The 18,581-nt window shown below is 42.5% G+C and overlaps 1 protein-coding gene across 1 annotated transcript in view; it reads left to right on the top strand.

Annotated features, from left to right (window-relative positions):
- Positions 1 to 18,581, top strand: part of DRC11 (dynein regulatory complex subunit 11) — an 87,121-nt gene that overhangs the window by 52,225 nt on the left and 16,315 nt on the right. The window contains exons 10-14 of the mRNA XM_081916736.1: positions 1,677 to 1,783; positions 3,377 to 3,469; positions 13,824 to 13,894; positions 15,498 to 15,580; positions 18,458 to 18,565. Of these exons, the coding sequence (XP_081772862.1) occupies positions 1,677 to 1,783; positions 3,377 to 3,469; positions 13,824 to 13,894; positions 15,498 to 15,580; positions 18,458 to 18,565 (462 nt within the window). The remainder of the gene's footprint in view (positions 1 to 1,676; positions 1,784 to 3,376; positions 3,470 to 13,823; positions 13,895 to 15,497; positions 15,581 to 18,457; positions 18,566 to 18,581) is intronic.

The raw sequence follows: 18,581 nt of genomic DNA, 5'->3' as shown, positions 1-18,581 counted from the left end.
GGTTGCATATGAGAAAAACTCACTAAATGTTTGTTTTAAGAACCTAGGAAGAGCCTCCTGTTCTCACAGTGGCTGAACAGTTGCAGTGAGGATCCGAGTGAATCCTCACAGGTCAAAGTGGCCATTCTGTAGACATGTTATTTCTGTAGAGCAAAGCCTCCAACTTGTATAGTATTTACAAATTTATACAACGTGAAGGTCTTTTGAGGGGTTCACAGCATTTATACCCCACGAGGGTTCTGCTTCTTCCATAGCCACAGCCTTGGATTCCAGCAGAAACTGGGCATGGCTCTGTCTCCCAGCTGCAGTTTCTCACTTCTAGTTTTCACCCACATCACACACACACACACACACACACACACCATTTCTCGTCCAGCACAGAGCCACTTCCTTTGTTGCCTAACTGGCCTATACCTAGCGCCTAACCCTAACCCTAGCCCTAACTCACCAGGAAGCTAGCCTGGGTATTCCAGTAATTAAATCAGTTCTGGATCCAGGAATTAGAAGGGGGCTCGGGAATACAGCCGCCGCCACCGCTACCCCCGGGGAAAAACTCATAACACTATCAACCTACCTGATTAAGTCACATATTTCACAAAACAGGGCAACCTTTGCGGGGGGGAGGGGTAGTGCAGTATGGCCATGTTTGATTAATGCCTTTGCTGATCCAGATCAGTGACTCAGGAGAAACGAAGCAGATACCCAAACATATTTTGCCAGGACAAAGCCCTGCTGATTCCTGTGTTCAGCTTGCAATACTGGCATTTGGTGCCAGTCCTTCATTGTGCAGCTTAGAACATTACAGAAGAGGAAACATGGGAGAATCAGGAGAGGTGATATTCTGGGTATAAAGCTTGGCCAAGGACAGTGGTAGGAACCTGATCATGCACTCTTGGAATCTTGCTCCAAGGTGATTGACAAGCATTCTCAAACCTATTCTTTGTAGGCACACAGGGAATGAGCAGCAGTCTTTCTCATTTTATTCCAACAGCTTTGCAGGGATGGGCAGAATTAAATCATAATGGGGGAAATTATAATATACATCATAATAAGACAAAAAAACCACAAAGAAGCATCTTCCATGCATGATATTTATAACTATAATATGCCCCAAGTCTCCTTTGAACTGAGATTCAAACAGGCCTTGTGCACTAGTATGCTACTTCACCAAGAAGACAGATGTGTCATTCTTTTCCTCTTTTTATGGAGGAGTTAAAAAGGTGGTTAATTTCAGCTGCTCTGTTGTAGGGCTCTTTTTTATATAAAAAAACTACTAATAATATAAATTATGAGTAGGTTTCATTAAAAGCCACAAACCTACAACAGAACAGCTGAAATTAAGCAATTTTATAACGTTATATTTGCCATGGACTATGTAAAAATCAGTCTAATACAATAGCAACTAAAAGTTGAAACTTAATCATTACGGACAATGTTGGTTTTCCGTTTCAGAATATGATTTCATGCAGTAAACTTGATAAAGGCGGCAGTCCTTCTGCAATCCATGGGACTTACTCCTGAGTAGAGATGTCTAAGCGTGCGGTGTAAAGATGCTAGGGCTTGTTACTGTTATCCAGTTGTCAGATAATAGCAATATAAACATCACTGTAGAGCTACTTTTAAAAAATATAAAACAAAGCGAAAACGCCACTCTCTTTTTTGCTCTTGGATAATAGATGTTTGGCAAAACAGAGATGAGGGATGGAACTTCTCACAGGAATATGACCCTGAACTGATCAAGGAGGAAAAGAGGAAAGAAGTTGAAGAAGAGATCAGAATACAGGTGAACTTCCAATAGCAGGCCACAAACACTGGCTGTTGCCAAAGAGAATTTCTAGTAAAAGCTTGTTAGGCATATTAATCGATTTGACATCGGTCTGCCTTTCCCCAGTCACTCTGTGCTATGAAGTAGCTAAAGTAAAGTCCTTTGATAGTTCCTTTGGTTAGAAATGGGGGCTCTTTTACAATTGAAAGTTGTTTTGAGACATTTGAATAAATGCCAGCAACAGTAGTTACTTAGCATTTATATAGCACTTTAGGACATTACATGAATTATCTCAGGTCTGATCTACACATGCAGTAGAATGAGGCGAGAATAAGATAATAGAGTTCTTAGGTGACAGAAGAGATTGTACCATAAATTTTCAGGTTGGGATCAGATTTTTAATGCTCTCCTATGTAATCAAAAAGAATTAGCAGGGAGAGTTGTGGGATAAAAGTTTTCTATTTGATATGCCAGTTTTCATTTTGAATGTGAAGTATTTAAATCATAATCCCCCATCTCTAATCTCAAGTAGAGACTATACCACCTCAGGAACCTTGATGCCCTCATTCTGCTAAATGTGTAGATCAGTACCGTATTTTTCGCCCCATAGGGCGCACCTAGGTTTTTTTGGGGGGGGGAATTATTTTCCCCCCAGGCATGGGGCTGGGGCGGGGGAAGTGATGCACTCCACTGCGTGCCCCAGGCTTCGGGCAGCAGGCTGCTATTCGCAAGCCTAGGGAGCCGTGCGGGAACTCCCGCGGGCCCCCCAGGCTTGCGGATAGCTTCCTGAAGCCTGGAGAGCGAGAGGGGTTGTTGCACACCGACCCCTCGCGCTCTCCAGGCTTCAGCGAAAGCCTGCATTCGCCCCATATGACGCACACACATTTCCCCTTCATTTTTGGAGGGGGAAAAGTGCGTCCTATGGGGCGAAAAATACGGTAATCTGCGCAACAAGGATTGCTTGCAGAAGCTGGATTTCCCCCTGGATTTCTAATGGGGATTAAGGGCGGGAGACTCTTGCTGCCTTAGTGGCTTGCCTAAGGCCACCTGCAGAGTACTGGTAGTTGCAGAGTAAGAGTGAAACTGTAGACTTCCCAGTTCACACCCTTAGCCACTAAACCTCACCAGCTCTTTTGCTATGCTTCCCTGGGTCCTCAGCACAATGTAGGATTGGAAGAGATCACTTCATTCCCCTCATGAATGCCATAGTAGTATCTGAGGTGTTTAATCACCTCAACATAAAGCCTAGAACCTCTGGGCAGCAGCTGCACTGCCCAGGAGACTCCATTAATTTCAGACCAGAAATGGACCCTGGATAATGTGAAGTCTCAGATGAAAAGAATTCACAAGGGATTGGTCGAATCTGATAAAAAATATGCTTAATTTTGCCATTAGCAGGCTTCCAGCTCCTGCCCTTCTGCCTCCTGATCTTGTAAGATTTTACACGCCCAATCTTACAGTACAAAGCAAAAACAAAAATATATATACCAAAATTTGAGAGTGCATGTTGTTCACCTATTTCCAGCACATGATTTGTGCTTTCTGGTTAAAGAGACTTTAGGAATAAAAAGCATGCCTTTCCAGACTCCCTGTATATATCTGTCCAAACAGGTTGATGAGCTAATGCGCCAGGAACTGAAGAATTTAAAGCTAGCTGTGGATAGAGAGATAGAGAGGAAAGGCCAAAAAGGCAAAAAAGGAAAGGTGAGTAAACGTTTATAGCTCTTTTAGAAGCAGAATTACTAATTAACTAGGAACCAATGCAGACACTGTTTTCTACAAGTTCCCAACAGAAATAACAGCTTGTGGTTTATATTGCTTCAAACAACAGTGAGATGTAGCCAAGAGTTTTTGTTGGCATATTCATAGAATCATAGAGTTGGAAGAGACCACAAGGGCCATCGAGTCCAACCCCCTGCCAAGCAGGAAACACCATCAGAGCACTCCTGACATATGGTTGTCAAGCCTCTGCTTAAAGACCTCCAAAGAAGGAGACTCCACCACACTCCTTGGCAGCAAATTCCACTGTCGAACAGCTCTTACTGTCAGGAAGCTCTTCCTAATGTTTAGGTGGAATCTTCTTTCTTGTACTTTGGATCCATTGCTCCGTGTCCGCTTCTCTGGAGCAGCAGAAAACAACCTTTCTCCCTCCTCTATGTGACATTCTTTTATATATTTGAACATGGCTATCATATCACCCCTTAATCTCCTCTTCTCCAGGCTAAACATGCCCAGTTCCCTTAGCCGTTCCTCATAAGGCATCGTTTCCAGGCCTTTGACCATTTTGGTTGTCCTCCTCTGGACACGTTCCAGTTTGTCAGTGTCCTTCTTGAACTGTGGTGCCCAGAACTGGACACAGTACTCCAGGTGAGGTCTGACCAGATTAGAATACAGTGGCACTATTACTTCCCTTGATCTAGATCAGTGTTTCCCAACCTTGTGCCTCCAGCTGTTTTTGAACTACAACTCCCATCATCCCTGACTAGCAAGACCAGTGGCAAGGGATGATGGGAATTGTAGTCCAAAAACAGCTGGAGGCACAAGGTTGGGAAACACTGATCTAGATGCTATACTCCTATTGATGCAGCCCAGAATTGCATTGGCTTTTTTAGCTGCCGCGTCACACTCTTGGCTCATGTCAAGTTTGGATGTGGTTTGTCTGGATGTGGTTTGTCTGGAGCGAGACAAACCACAAGGCCAGATTCAGATGTAATGGCAGAAGTAGGAAAGGAGCAACGTGTCTGTGATTTTTCCTGTGAGTACCTGCACACTTAGTCATAGTTTTACTCAGGCTTCTGTGTGAACTGGACCTGTTTCTCAGCTATCCATAGCGCAGAAATAAAGAGACAGCTTTTCACAAACCTGTGAACTTTTATTCCTAATGTCTGCTGTCTGTCTACTCCTTCTCCATTTCTAGAGTTAGCTGTTCTCCAGAACAATTTCTGCTTGAAACAATAATACAAGTTTAATTCACCAAGTAGTTTATCTCAGAATAAAGAGTTAATTCAGTTTGTAATGAAGAGCTTTCTACAACAAAAAAACATAACTCACAACAGTCCACAGGCTCATAAAACATTAGTTCCACTTTAAATGTTCAAATAAATGTCAGCTACTGGGAGCTGCTGCCAGCCTGAACCCAACCCCTAAAGCAGTTTGAGTAAAATAGAATAATCTGCACTTACAATTTTCATATCCATGAAACAGCTGGTCAGCTTGGAAATATACAGAATCTATGGATGTGCCAGGAGACCTTGAAAATAGTATGCCTTTGGGAATGCGGCAAGTTGAAGAAGGGAGATAAGCCTCAGCATGATGTGAATGGACCACTTAATAATAACAATATTTTTTAAAAAAATTATTATTTATATGCTGCTCATCTGACTGGGTTACCCAAGCCACTCTGGGCAGCTTCCAGCAAAACATAAAAACACAATAAAACATCAAATATTAAAAACTTCTGACAATTTGCGTGTGTGAAATGCCAGGAATTAAAGAGCATGGCTCTTTAAGTGCCAGAAGATGCTTCATAGATTTTGATACTTCATGGTTTTATCCATGCATATCTGCACATGCACTAGAGACAAGGCGCACTCAGCCACTTACTTTGAGATGCAGCTTCAAGAGATCCTGCAGAAAGAGCTGATCCCTGCTAGCAACTTACAGATCATGACAACAACAGCAACTTACAGATGATGATAACAGCAGCAGGAGCAAGGCATGATCAGAAGGCAAAAATAAAAATAGGAACAGACTAGGATAAGTCATTTACCATGGAGAAATAAGAACTCTCTCTCTCTCTCTCTCTCTCTCTCTCTGTGTGTGTGTGCGTGTATGCTTTATTGAAATGAAAGAAAAGTAGCAAACAGAAATTCGTCCAGAAAAATAAAAACTGTAGTTTTTACATCAAATCACAGTAAGTTCTTCTTTCATCTGTAATGACTTCCCATCTACCACTTATTTCGTCAAGCGCACTATCCATTTTCCTTTGTTAATTTTCATTCACGACTTATTATTCTGTTAAGTATTCACAGTATCACAGAAGGCATTCAAGGAAACAACAACAAATAGAGGCCATCCTTTTTATAATAAAGCACTTTCAGTTGCGAAACATTTGTCCAGGTATCATACCATCGGGTGCAAGCAATAATATATATATATATATATATATATATATATATATATATATATATATATATATATGCTTTCGTAGATTTTCACGGGTACAGGAATGCAGGTTTTGGTGTCCTCGGGTGTCTTCCCGTGTAAAAGTTGGGGTGTCTAGGCGACGTTTCGACGAGGTCTCACTCGTCATCTTCAGGCTGGTGCTTTCGGCTTCTTGTTACTGGAACAGAGCAGGATCTCAGTGTTTGAGTTCCTATAAATACTGTTGAGGGGGTGTGGTGTATAGCCTCCAATGTTCTGGGCAGAGAGGAAGTTCCCAGGCTAGTGTGCCTTTTCTTCTTTTGTTCCTTAATTACTTGAGGGATATCTTGAGTGATTTCTTGAGTGATATCCTGAGTACCACTTAGGTGGGTCATTAGGTGTGGATTAGTTGCTAAAGTCTTTGTGTCTTGACCTCTTGAACTTTGTGAAGAGTTTTTCTGAGAAGATGGCTGTACTGCACTTAGTTGTGCTCTGGCTTGGCTTCGTGTATAGGGGCGAGCTGTGGTTTTGTGGCCTGTGTCAGCCAGATCTGTGTAGGGATTGCAGGGGGGTGCAGCATCCGGAGGTGCCACCATGGTTTGGCTACTGGATGGTGTCTGTAATTTATCTGTGGAGAGGGTCTGGGTTTGGGTCTGGTGTGGTTGATTGGTGATGGCGTTCTGTGTGCCTCTGGATCTGGACACAGAACGCCATCACCAATCAACCACACCAGACCCAAACCCAGACCCTCTCCACAGATAAATTACAGACACCATCCAGTAGCCAAACCATGGTGGCACCTCCGGATGCTGCACCCCCCTGCAATCCCTACACAGATCTGGCTGACACAGGCCACAAAACCACAGCTCGCCCCTATACACGAAGCCAAGCCAGAGCACAACTAAGTGCAGTACAGCCATCTTCTCAGAAAAACTCTTCACAAAGTTCAAGAGGTCAAGACACAAAGACTTTAGCAACTAATCCACACCTAATGACCCACCTAAGTGGTACTCAGGATATCACTCAAGAAATCACTCAAGATATCCCTCAAGTAATTAAGGAACAAAAGAAGAAAAGGCACACTAGCCTGGGAACTTCCTCTCTGCCCAGAACATTGGAGGCTATACACCACACCCCCTCAACAGTATTTATAGGAACTCAAACACTGAGATCCTGCTCTGTTCCAGTAACAAGAAGCCGAAAGCACCAGCCTGAAGATGACGAGTGAGACCTCGTCGAAACGTCGCCTAGACACCCCAACTTTTACACGGGAAGACACCCGAGGACACCAAAACCTGCATTCCTGTACCCGTGAAAATCTACGAAAGCAAATATTTTATATATATATATATATATATATATGCAGGTTTTGGTGTCCTCGGGTGTCTTCCCGTGTAAAAGTTGGGGTGTCTAGGCGACGTTTCGACGAGGTCTCACTCGTCATCTTCAGGCTGGTGCTTTCGGCTTCTTGTTACTGGAACAGAGCAGGATCTCAGTGTTTGAGTTCCTATAAATACTGTTGAGGGGGTGTGGTGTATAGCCTCCAATGTTCTGGGCAGAGAGGAAGTTCCCAGGCTAGTGTGCCTTTTCTTCTTTTGTTCCTTAATTACTTGAGGGATATCTTGAGTGATTTCTTGAGTGATATCCTGAGTACCACTTAGGTGGGTCATTAGGTGTGGATTAGTTGCTAAAGTCTTTGTGTCTTGACCTCTTGAACTTTGTGAAGAGTTTTTCTGAGAAGATGGCTGTACTGCACTTAGTTGTGCTCTGGCTTGGCTTCGTGTATAGGGGCGAGCTGTGGTTTTGTGGCCTGTGTCAGCCAGATCTGTGTAGGGATTGCAGGGGGGTGCAGCATCCGGAGGTGCCACCATGGTTTGGCTACTGGATGGTGTCTGTAATTTATCTGTGGAGAGGGTCTGGGTTTGGGTCTGGTGTGGTTGATTGGTGATGGCGTTCTGTGTGCCTCTGGATCTGGTGTCAGTTTTTGTGGGGAGGGCTAATTTCCAGATGTCTGGCAAGCGGGATGTGTCGTCACGCTTGTTCATGTTGTGAGGGTGTTTCTCTATCTCGATGGCTTCCATGATTATTCTCTTGTGGTGATGTTCCATGTTAAAGAGCAATTTGGAATCTGCAAAATTAATTTCGTGTCCTGTTTCTTTCATGTGTTGGAAAAGAGAGGAAGTTTTTTCTTCTTTTTTGACGGCATTCTTGTGTTCTGCGATACGTGCATTTATTCGTCTGTTTGTTTGTCCAATGTACGTGGCTGGGCAGACTTTGCAGGGTATTTCATAGACCCCTTGGTTTTCCAACTGGATTTTATCCTTGGGGTTTCTGAGGATATTGGCTATTTTTTGGTTGGTGCAAAAGGCTGTTTTGATATTGTGTTTATGGAGGATTTTGCTAATTTTATCTGTAGTGCCCTTGATATAAGGAAGGAGGGCCATGCCATTGTTTTCTTCTGTGTCTTGGTTTTTGGGGACCCAAACCCAGACCCTCTCCACAGATAAATTACAGACACCATCCAGTAGCCAAACCATGGTGGCACCTCCGGATGCTGCACCCCCCTGCAATCCCTACACAGATCTGGCTGACACAGGCCACAAAACCACAGCTCGCCCCTATACACGAAGCCAAGCCAGAGCACAACTAAGTGCAGTACAGCCATCTTCTCAGAAAAACTCTTCACAAAGTTCAAGAGGTCAAGACACAAAGACTTTAGCAACTAATCCACACCTAATGACCCACCTAAGTGGTACTCAGGATATCACTCAAGAAATCACTCAAGATATCCCTCAAGTAATTAAGGAACAAAAGAAGAAAAGGCACACTAGCCTGGGAACTTCCTCTCTGCCCAGAACATTGGAGGCTATACACCACACCCCCTCAACAGTATTTATAGGAACTCAAACACTGAGATCCTGCTCTGTTCCAGTAACAAGAAGCCGAAAGCACCAGCCTGAAGATGACGAGTGAGACCTCGTCGAAACGTCGCCTAGACACCCCAACTTTTACACGGGAAGACACCCGAGGACACCAAAACCTGCATATATATATATATATATATATATATATATATATATATATATAAAGAGAGTAGTACATTTCAACAAATGTAATGTAAAAAGGACACACCTTATTCGTAAGAAACTCTTATTTAAATCAATTCTTCTAAGATAAGTTTCTCTGTTCGTCAGGATTCAAAAATAGTATAAAATGGTAATTTAAACCTCGGAAAGCTGTGTAAAATGAAAGCATTCCATGCAAGTCCAGTATTTTGCTCTGGGGCAGCTTGATAGAAGGTTCCCTCTACAAGTGGAACTGGAAAGGAACAAAAACACAGATGTCTTTCTGTATTTCATATTTGCCTTCTGCTTTCCATAAACAAGTTCATACTGAGCAGGGCTCCCAACAACGCCAGCTGCACCAAGACATATTTCAGTTAAACTTATAAAAGCAATATAATGAATATATCAAATTCATAAAGATAACACACAAAACAGTTCAATATTTTTTTAAAAAATGAATGATAGTAATAATAATTACCTAGCAAATTATCAATTAATTTACTAATCCAGTAGCATTGCATTAGACTAAATAAATAACACAAATAGCTCTCAGTGCAGCAACTGGTCTGTGGAAAAGTTTCCCAACAGAGATGGCAAATAAAATAATTTCACTAGCCAGAACCTTCCCATATGAAACAGATTTGGAGGAAAGATCACTGATGTCTAATGATTGAAAATCACGTTGGATATAGCTGAGAGGACCACTTTGCAGGTGTCAGGAAACATGTCTATTTTGCTGGTGCAGCAAAAAATGGGGCAAAACTGGAAGACATTTAAGTAGGTGGTTAGGAGGGATTTGGGGGCTCTTAGAAAGGGCTTATTTCATCTTATACCCACATTTAGATTGACTTTGAAATAATCTGAGCACTTCCTGATTATTTTCTTAGGAAGTGGCTTAGTTTATTTCATTGTTGCATAGAGTTTGGGTTTCCTGGACTTAAAATTTGAGATTTCAGTGTAGAATTCAAAACACACATATCCACCAACACCTTGATTCCCCCCCCCCCCCACGAAAAATTGCATGCATTCAACAGAAAAAGCCAAAAAGAAAAAATCAAATAAAGATGCAAATAAAGAGGACTGCTGCTAATTAACTGTTTTGATATGTTTTTGTGGTTTTCATTAAATATGTTTCATTAAATTCATAAGGGGGTTAAATAGTTTCTCTCAAAAGGAGGTTTTTATATGGCATGAAGTAGAGCACGTAGGAAAGCCACGAACAAAAATATTTTCTCAGTCTCTGCTTAGTACATGCCAATTTTTCCGTAAATCTTGATGTTAATTAGAAAGACTTTTCCCACAGTATACTGTATATAAAACTTCCAAATTACTCTAGTGGAGAAATTGCCTTAAGGAAGCTAACAGTTGGCCAATATGCTGAACATATGCTCATTGTCTATGTAAGCAGAAATGATCTAATCTCCATGATGTGATCATTTTTAAATTAGGGAAAGATAATGGGCCAAAAGATAATAGACCCTAAAGAAAAGAAAGAGGGATGGGGAAGAGGAAATTGGTGCATCTTCAGTGTCTTTGAGGTGCTAAACAAAGATGTATTGTGTTATGTATCCCATAAGAAGCTTTGATTACTAATACCAGATGCACGCATAAAAATGTTACTGTAATATGTTGTTGTTGTTATATTTGTAGATCCAGTTTGATATGTGATATACCGTATTTTTCGCTCTATAGGATGCACTTTCCCCCCTCCAAAAATGAAGGGGAAATGTGTGTGCGTCCTATGGAATGAATGCAGACTCTATGGCTTCAGCGATAGCAACGTGAAGCCTCCAAAGCGCAGAGGGAGTGCTCCCTTCACACTCCGGAGGCTTCGTGTTGTTTTCACTGAAGCCTGGAGAGCGAGAGGGGTCAGTGCGCACCAACCGCTCTCGCTCTCCAGGCTTCAGGGATAGCCGCCTGAAGCCTTGGAGCTCAGCAGGAACTTGCACTGCGCTCCGAAGGCTTCGGGTTCCTTTTGCTGAAGCCAGGAAGAGGGAGAGCTGTGCAGCGCCCCTTCAGCGAAGCGGGAGGGGTAATGGAAGGGGCTCCATTTCTCCTGCCGCTTCGCTGAAGGGGCGCTGAGCAGAGAGGGGGAGAATTTTTTTTCCTTGTTCTCCCCCTCTAAAACAAGGTGCGTCCTATGGTCGGATGTGTCCTATAGAGCGAAAAATACGGTACTTTCTGGCGCTGCCCAAACCGCTTTAATTATAGAATACGATGTTGAATTAGTAGAGCTTCTATTTATTAACTGATACATCAGACTGCCTCTGTGTCTGTCTGTCTGTCTGAGAGAGAGAGATCCCCATAAAATGTTCTGCAAGTATCCAAAATGTATTACTAATAAATGATCATCTGTCTGATAACAGATGGTAATGCGATTCCTGTTGGGCCTTTCCAAGTTCAAAGACAGGACTATGGGATCACCAAGTGAAATTGATGCAAGTCAATGGTGGGTGGGGCTGGTGCCACAACTGGATAGGACCCAAGCCAACCCCACACATCCATCCATTTACACACACAAGCACCCACCTCATTCATTGGCTTTCTCAGTCTCTCATAACGCTCAGAATCATTGGCCATTGCAGATCCCCTGCCTTCAATGAATCAGTCACTTTCCTCAAATCAACAGCCTTTTAGTTATTACTGTTTTTATTATTTTTTATTAAATCTATATACTGCCCTTCATCTGAAGATCTCAGGGTGGTTCGCAAGATAAAAATACAGGATAAAAGCACAAATGAATAGTTAGAAGAAAAGCAAAACAGTAACTATAACCCCCTTCCCACAAACACATTTAAAACGCGGTAGAATATTAGTCAGCCAAAGGTCTGGTTGAAGAGGAACGTCCTCTTCTGGCGCCTAAAGATGTATAATGAAGCTTTTTAAGAAGTTCTTTGATAGCGCTATTGTTTCATGTTTTTTCAATCATTCCAGGAAGTGCTGTCATTGGGAATCTTGCCCCCGCTGCCTTCTTCATCTGCTGCTTCACCAGTTCCTCAAAAATGGCTTTGCACGCCCTTAGGCATACACAGTTTTATTTTGTCTTCGACATTTTTAAGCCCAGCAAGAGAAAAAGAGCAGTGGTTAGGGAAACCGTTGTGCCAGAGTCTCCAGCTGTCTCTTCCTGGAATGAATGAAATGCTGGTATAGTTGGGAGCCAGTATCAGGCTACCGGGGCCACTATAAGTCATCCTGGCAGGCTTTCACCTTTAACTCCCCCCCCCAACTGCCAAAAAAAGCAAGAAGGGTGCTGCAGAGGTGTGTGCTGCAATGTCTGGGTTGTATGTCACTCTACTGTTTCTGAATGTCACTGCTGTTACTCAGAGGAGGGCAGAGGTTGAGCCCAAAGGCTGTCAGGCCAGTGGAAAAGACTCTCAGGTCTGGCTCCTGCCTGTGGGCCACCAATTCCCTGCTGCCTTAACCCTGTTCCAGGCAAAATCATGTAATACAGATGCCAGAGAGTTGATGTTGTGGCAAACCCCCTCTTAACTACTGCTCAGGTTTTGGTTTTTATGAAGAAGACTCTTCTAGGGAGACGTTAAACGGATGAAAGGTTTTATTTTACAGAACGATTGGTAAAACAAAAGATGTGTTAGGAGATAGAATTCTTTCAAGAAACAGATAACTATCTGCCCCCCCCCTCTAATTTGGTGGCTGTTACAGGCTTCTCAAGGTGGTAAACACATAGCTTCTTTTCAGTTATTTCACTTCAGCTCCTTAAACTTAATTGTATAGTTGTTACATCTTAGGTCTTAACATTTGGATTCTGATACTTTCTGTTAGTTTCCTAACCTTCTATAAATCACACTCCTGGGACTCCTCTAGTAGGATGACAGCGCCAGGGGATCACTACGCCCCTCTTAAACAATGCCAGGTCCTCTTGTGGTTACTCAGCATGGAAAGAGGGCCTGCTTGGTGTGCCAGCTGTGAGACTGGTAAGGGTGCTCTTCTCTGTTGAGCAGTACTTGCACTGCCAGAAGTGGCGGCGACAGAAAAATGTGATAAATTTGAGGCCCACAATGTCTCATATGCAATACAGCATGTGCTGCTGAAATCTTTGTATGTCCCAATTAATGAGATTGATGCAGTGATTCACAAGTTGCAGCCCAGACCACAACTTCACCTTGAAAAATGAAGGCTGTGTGTTGGAGGATGCATCCAACATGTTTCCTCAAGAGGGAGGAGGACCATGTAACATTGATCCCTCCTGAAGAACATTATTTCCATGTTCTTCACAAGGAAATAATGACACACCAGGATTCCCTGGCCCAGCTGGGCTGGAATTCCTCACCAATGTGTAGCCAGAACAGACCCACGTGAGCCACTGCAGACTGGGCAAAGGGGAGAGAAGAAGGCTCAAGGGAAATATTAAATGTTTTGGGAGTTGGTCAAGAAAATACAGGTACAGTGGTACCTTGGTTTAAGAACAGCTTAGTTTATGAACAACTTGGATTAAGAATGCTGCAAACCCGGAAGTAGGTGTTATGGTTTGTGAACTTTGCCTTGGAATAAGAACATGTTTCGCTTCCTGTTGGGTGTGTTCCATTTGTAAATTGCGTCCCCCGCTGCTATGGGAAAGCACACCTTGGTTTAAGAATGCTTTGGTTTAAGAACGGACTTCCGGAACAAATTAAGTTTGTAAACCAAGGTACAACTGTATTTGAGTGTAGTTAAGTGTGCTTGCAATTATTGCAAACACTAAAGTGAAGAAAGCATAAACAGTGTGTATATATATGGGCAGGAGGAGTTAAATCACTAGAGGCCACTAAAACTATTCAGAATCTTGTGCTAACTTTTAGCTGGGTGTAGAAGTATTGCCTTTGCTAACTTTCTCCATTTATGATCCTTAGAAAAAGAAAAAAGGGAAAAAGGGTGGAAGGAAGAAAAAATCTAAGAAGGAGAAAGATCTGACTCCTGACAGGTAAAAATGCACCTGCTCCTCTGAGATTCACATTGACACATCTCTCTCTCTCTTTGCTTTGTTCAAACACAAAGAGAGTCAAAGTTGGTATGCCTAAACCTGAACCTGGTAGCTCCAATTCCTTAGCAATTATGGAGAATCTAACATAGAATTCTTTTAAAATGGATAACATATAGAGAGAGATTTAGATAGGAAATGTCAACCACCAATTTGCAGAGAGTTCATTTTAGGTTATATGTACTGTGGACCTTAGTTCTGTGCATTTTCATCATATCTCTAATGGTTCTTTGAAGAATTGTCATTAAATTTTATTCCTTGTGGCAGGTGTAGGAACACCTGGTAGTTTCAGATACGTATCAGATTTTCCATCTGTTTTTAACATCCCTGAAATAGGACACTAGCTAGTCCTTCTGTAATAATTGAACAAAGCAGCATTTATTCCCTATATAAAACAAATCATAAAGTACAATCCTTGATGCTGCCTCTTAGATTGCTGCCCATTGGGCTGACGGTCAAAAGCTTAGGGTAAATAGTGTTCCGAGCTGCTCTGGAATCTCTTTGAAGCCATATTGGTGGGGTGGACATTAAAAAACAAGGAAACAACAAATAGCTGTAGCTTTACTACCTTTGCTAGTTACCTGACACTTCAAATCTAAATGTCTATCGTTGTTTTTTATTTAGATCCTTCCAAACTACCACAAATAACATTACTAAACTCCATCTCCATGCAAAAGAGTTAATGCCATATTCATTGAGTGGCGGGCGGAGTGGGGAGGCCATTCCACTCTCTGAACATTTCTGACTACCACTTCCAAGATTAAATACGGGATAGTGCCCCTATGATTCATTCACAAACAGGGCTGGCCCAAAACATTTTGGCACCTGAAGTGAACTGCACACTGGTACCTCTCCTGCCAGCAAAGAAGGGGTGGGTGAAGATTGACACCAGAAACAAGGCTGGGAGGAGACCAGCAGCTCCTCCTCTTCACCAAGAGGCCACTGTAGAGGTGGCATTGGGAGGGCTGCCGGGCAGCTGGATCTGACGCCCCTGTGGATCCTGCCACCTGAGGCGGTCACCTCACCTTGCCTCATGGGTGGGCTGGCCCTGTGTGGTATTGTACCACTAACTAGATCCAAGATAAGATCTGTGTACTACAGAGTTGCCTCCAGCATTTCAAAATACACAATCTTTTTCTTTCTTTTTAAAAAATGCCTTCCTAAAAGCTTCTTATTCACCCTGTTCTACTGACTTGCAGGAACTCTGCAATGATGTTGAACGGTGATGTTATGTTTCAAGTAGCCTGGAAGCAATAATGTGAGAGGACCTGTGTTGGGGAAAGGCTTGAACTCCAAGTTTCTATGAAATAATTTCACTATTGTATTGTTAGTGTTCCACAGCATTTCATACCGCTAATAGGTGGAAATTGCTTGTTAATGTTACAATAAGTGTACGAGTGTGTTTTCTCTAAAAATGAAAATGTAATTATTGTACATTTTAGCCATATGCAGACATTACAAATGCTTACATGAGGGTGTGTTTTTTAAGAGATGATTTGCATTTTTATCTGCAAATCTGGGTGTTAAATTATGTATCTCTTTGTAGGACCATTGATTCTCTCTATCAGGAGCTGGTAGAAACACAGATATTAATAAGAGCCAAGAAAGTGAAACTCGGCGATTATGTGGGTAAAGTATTAACTTTATGTACCAATACAGAAGTACATCTTGATTTCCTTTACATTTACATATAATATTTTAAAATTGCAATGTTGTGCAACCTGCCTTGTGTTCCTATAATGGACTATGAATAGACAAGCCACACCATTCATACAGATGTAGCTGGTTCCAGATATAAAAATTAATATAAGCTTAACTTCTGACTCAGTATGACAGTTGAAGCAGAGATCTTCATGATTTAGTCTGTGATTTATAATCGTCATATTTTCTAATTCTGGTGCTTTGTCATTTCTACATCTGGCTGGCACCAAACACTAAATTAAATGAGGCTTCCAACAGCATTTCCCTACCTGTGTTTTGAAGATGTTTCTTGGGAAAGCTGCAAAGGTCAGACTGTGCACTTCATAGATGCCACAGGAACTGAGCACAATTCTAGTCTCCTAGTTAAATCTGACCCCCTTGCTGTTGCAAAGGCACTGGCACCAGCCATCCCAGGCTGTTTCCCCTTACATGCTTTTAAAACCTGGGCAGAGAAAAGTAACATCCACATCAGCCCTAAATATGGGAAAATGTAAGCATTTATTCAAAAGCATAATTCAGACCAAGTTAAAAACATCTGATAGAGTATAAGTGGGTTCCACTATGGTGCCACTTCTCTGACTCACTTTTATACTCTGCTCCAGTTATGCAAACTGCTTCGGGTCCTGATGTGCAAATCAGTCATCCAGCCGGCATATGGGGGCAAAAGACCAACCGAACCATCCAATAGCTGCTGCTTCCCTCTGAAGTTTCACTCATTACCCAAACCCTCCTGCAGTTTATCTGGTAAAGCAAATGATTAGTGGTTCTTGGGCTGAAACAATCTCAACATATGATCAGACTCTTAATGGCGAACAGGTCTGGCTTGCTGGCATGGAGCTGCGCATGCTATTAACTCTTGCACCCCTCTGAAACAGGCTTCACAAGCCCGACCCTTTTCAGGATGCGCCTCATGGGTCAAATTTGAACAGGTAGGCAGGGGCAACCCACGTGGACATCAGATGATGTCAGTGTCAAAATCCCTCGTGCTCCAATCTCCAAGGCAGCAAAAGATTGCAGCGTAGAACGTCCCTGTTCAGGGTTCCTTCCAACCAGCCAGAATACTCTTCTCCACCACCTGCACGTCAGTTTCCATTCCCCCTCCCAAACTACAGTCAGTATTCTATGCCCACTGAACATTGGAGTGTGTGTGCGCGTGTGTGCGTGCGTGTGTGTGTGTGTGTGTGTGTGTGTGTGTAGGGGTGTTTCCTCTCCTTATGGTTTAGTATTCTAAACATTGTTTGCACTTCTGCACACCTTGGTTTTCATCCAGCCCTGCAAACACTTCCCTTTAGTACAGGGGTGGAGGAACCCTTTAAGCCTGATGGGCTAGATCTTGCCCACCCACTGAGAGCCAACTTTAACAGGTGGGCAGGACCACCTGCCTGTCAATCATCTGACATCAGGGAATTGTTCAAATACGGTTGCTACACTGTAGCCTCCTCTGAGCATGCCTCAATCCTTTTAGCTGACAGTCAGCTGATGATCCCTTTGAAGTCTCAGCATAGGGGGAAATGTCCCTAGAACTGGAAGACTTTCCCCTCTGCAGAGAAAGCAGCTTGTATTCAAAGTGTTGGGAGAAATGCTTTGAGTATGGATTGTGCATGGATTGTGCCTTTGGGTGATACAAAGATCAGCTTTCACAGAATGGATTTGCTATTTCTATATAAGGTACCAGAAGCTGCCAAATTTGTCCAACACTAAAAAGATCTCCCAGCTATCCAAATCCTTAACAACCAACGGGCAACTAAACTGGTCATTTATGCAGTATTTTCAGTGTTCAAGGTGCCTCACACCCATTGCCGCACTCTCCTCACAACAACCCTGCGTGGATGCTGTGGATAAGTATTTCCATAGGGAAGAGAGAAGGCTGAGAGTTAGTGACTTGTCTCCTCAGGCCAAGTGAGTTTGTAACTGAGATGAGACTTGAATTAACAACCTCCTGCATCACACCTCATTATCTTAGCCAGTGCACCCGCTCTCTACTGGGGGCTTGTAAAGAAAACACCCACTTTTTCTATTTTTATGATTCAGTCTTATTTAATTTACTGTTTGATAAATTTGCCTTTATCAAAGGCACATAAAGGTTTCAAAAGCGAAACCTTTAAAATATGTTCATGTAAATAAATACTAGCAATAAAAAGTTTGCATAAATGTATGCCGTCAGTACAGATTATGCTTCTACTTCTAAATGGTACTCTTAAGACATTTCTCCTCACCACATGTCAGTCCTTCTTAACCCTGTGATTATGTCCATGGGTTACATACTCTGTAGCGTCTCAGCAACTAGAATCCACGTTTCCATGCTGAATGACTCAGCTAGCAATGAGAACCACTGTGGTCCCAGAGATAGCACACTGGATGCCAGCTGCATTTGGAGACCTGTCAAGCGCACCCACAATCAGGCCCTTGTTCTTTACCTATAAAATTGGAACAGTGTTAACCTATCTCACATCAGTGCTGCAAGGATTCAATCTGTTTAGTTTGTCTATGAATTCTGCCCACTGTGCAGTTGTCATTTTTATGTACTTGCCAATTGATGGTATACTTGTGAAATAATTTACACATTTCTAGAAAAATAGCATGAGGGTCAAAATTCATTTAAATTGCCGGCTGAATATTTCCACTTCTATTTTTATTTTGTCTTCATGTTCCATATTAATAACTATTAGAACTCATAGATTTAAATCTGTTATGGCTTAACAGGATGCTAAACTTGTATTCCCTGGCAGTTTCTAATGTCTGGAGTTACACATTTTGTAATAATACAGTATCACCTATGAAGAAGCCTTTGTCTCTTCCCTGTAGGTGAGTACAGCTATCTGGGGTCTACCCTTCGGCAGAAAGACATAGAACCAATGCCCTCTCTCACAGATGTCAGGCAGCTCATCGCTTTGTATGGCATATTGCCATTAGGTAAGATCACAGGAGA

The sequence above is a fragment of the Podarcis melisellensis genome, assembly GCF_964234715.1.
Source record: "Podarcis melisellensis genome assembly, chromosome: 1".
NCBI lineage: Eukaryota > Metazoa > Chordata > Lepidosauria > Squamata > Lacertidae > Podarcis > Podarcis melisellensis.
This window is presented reverse-complemented; position numbering and strand designations above follow the sequence as displayed.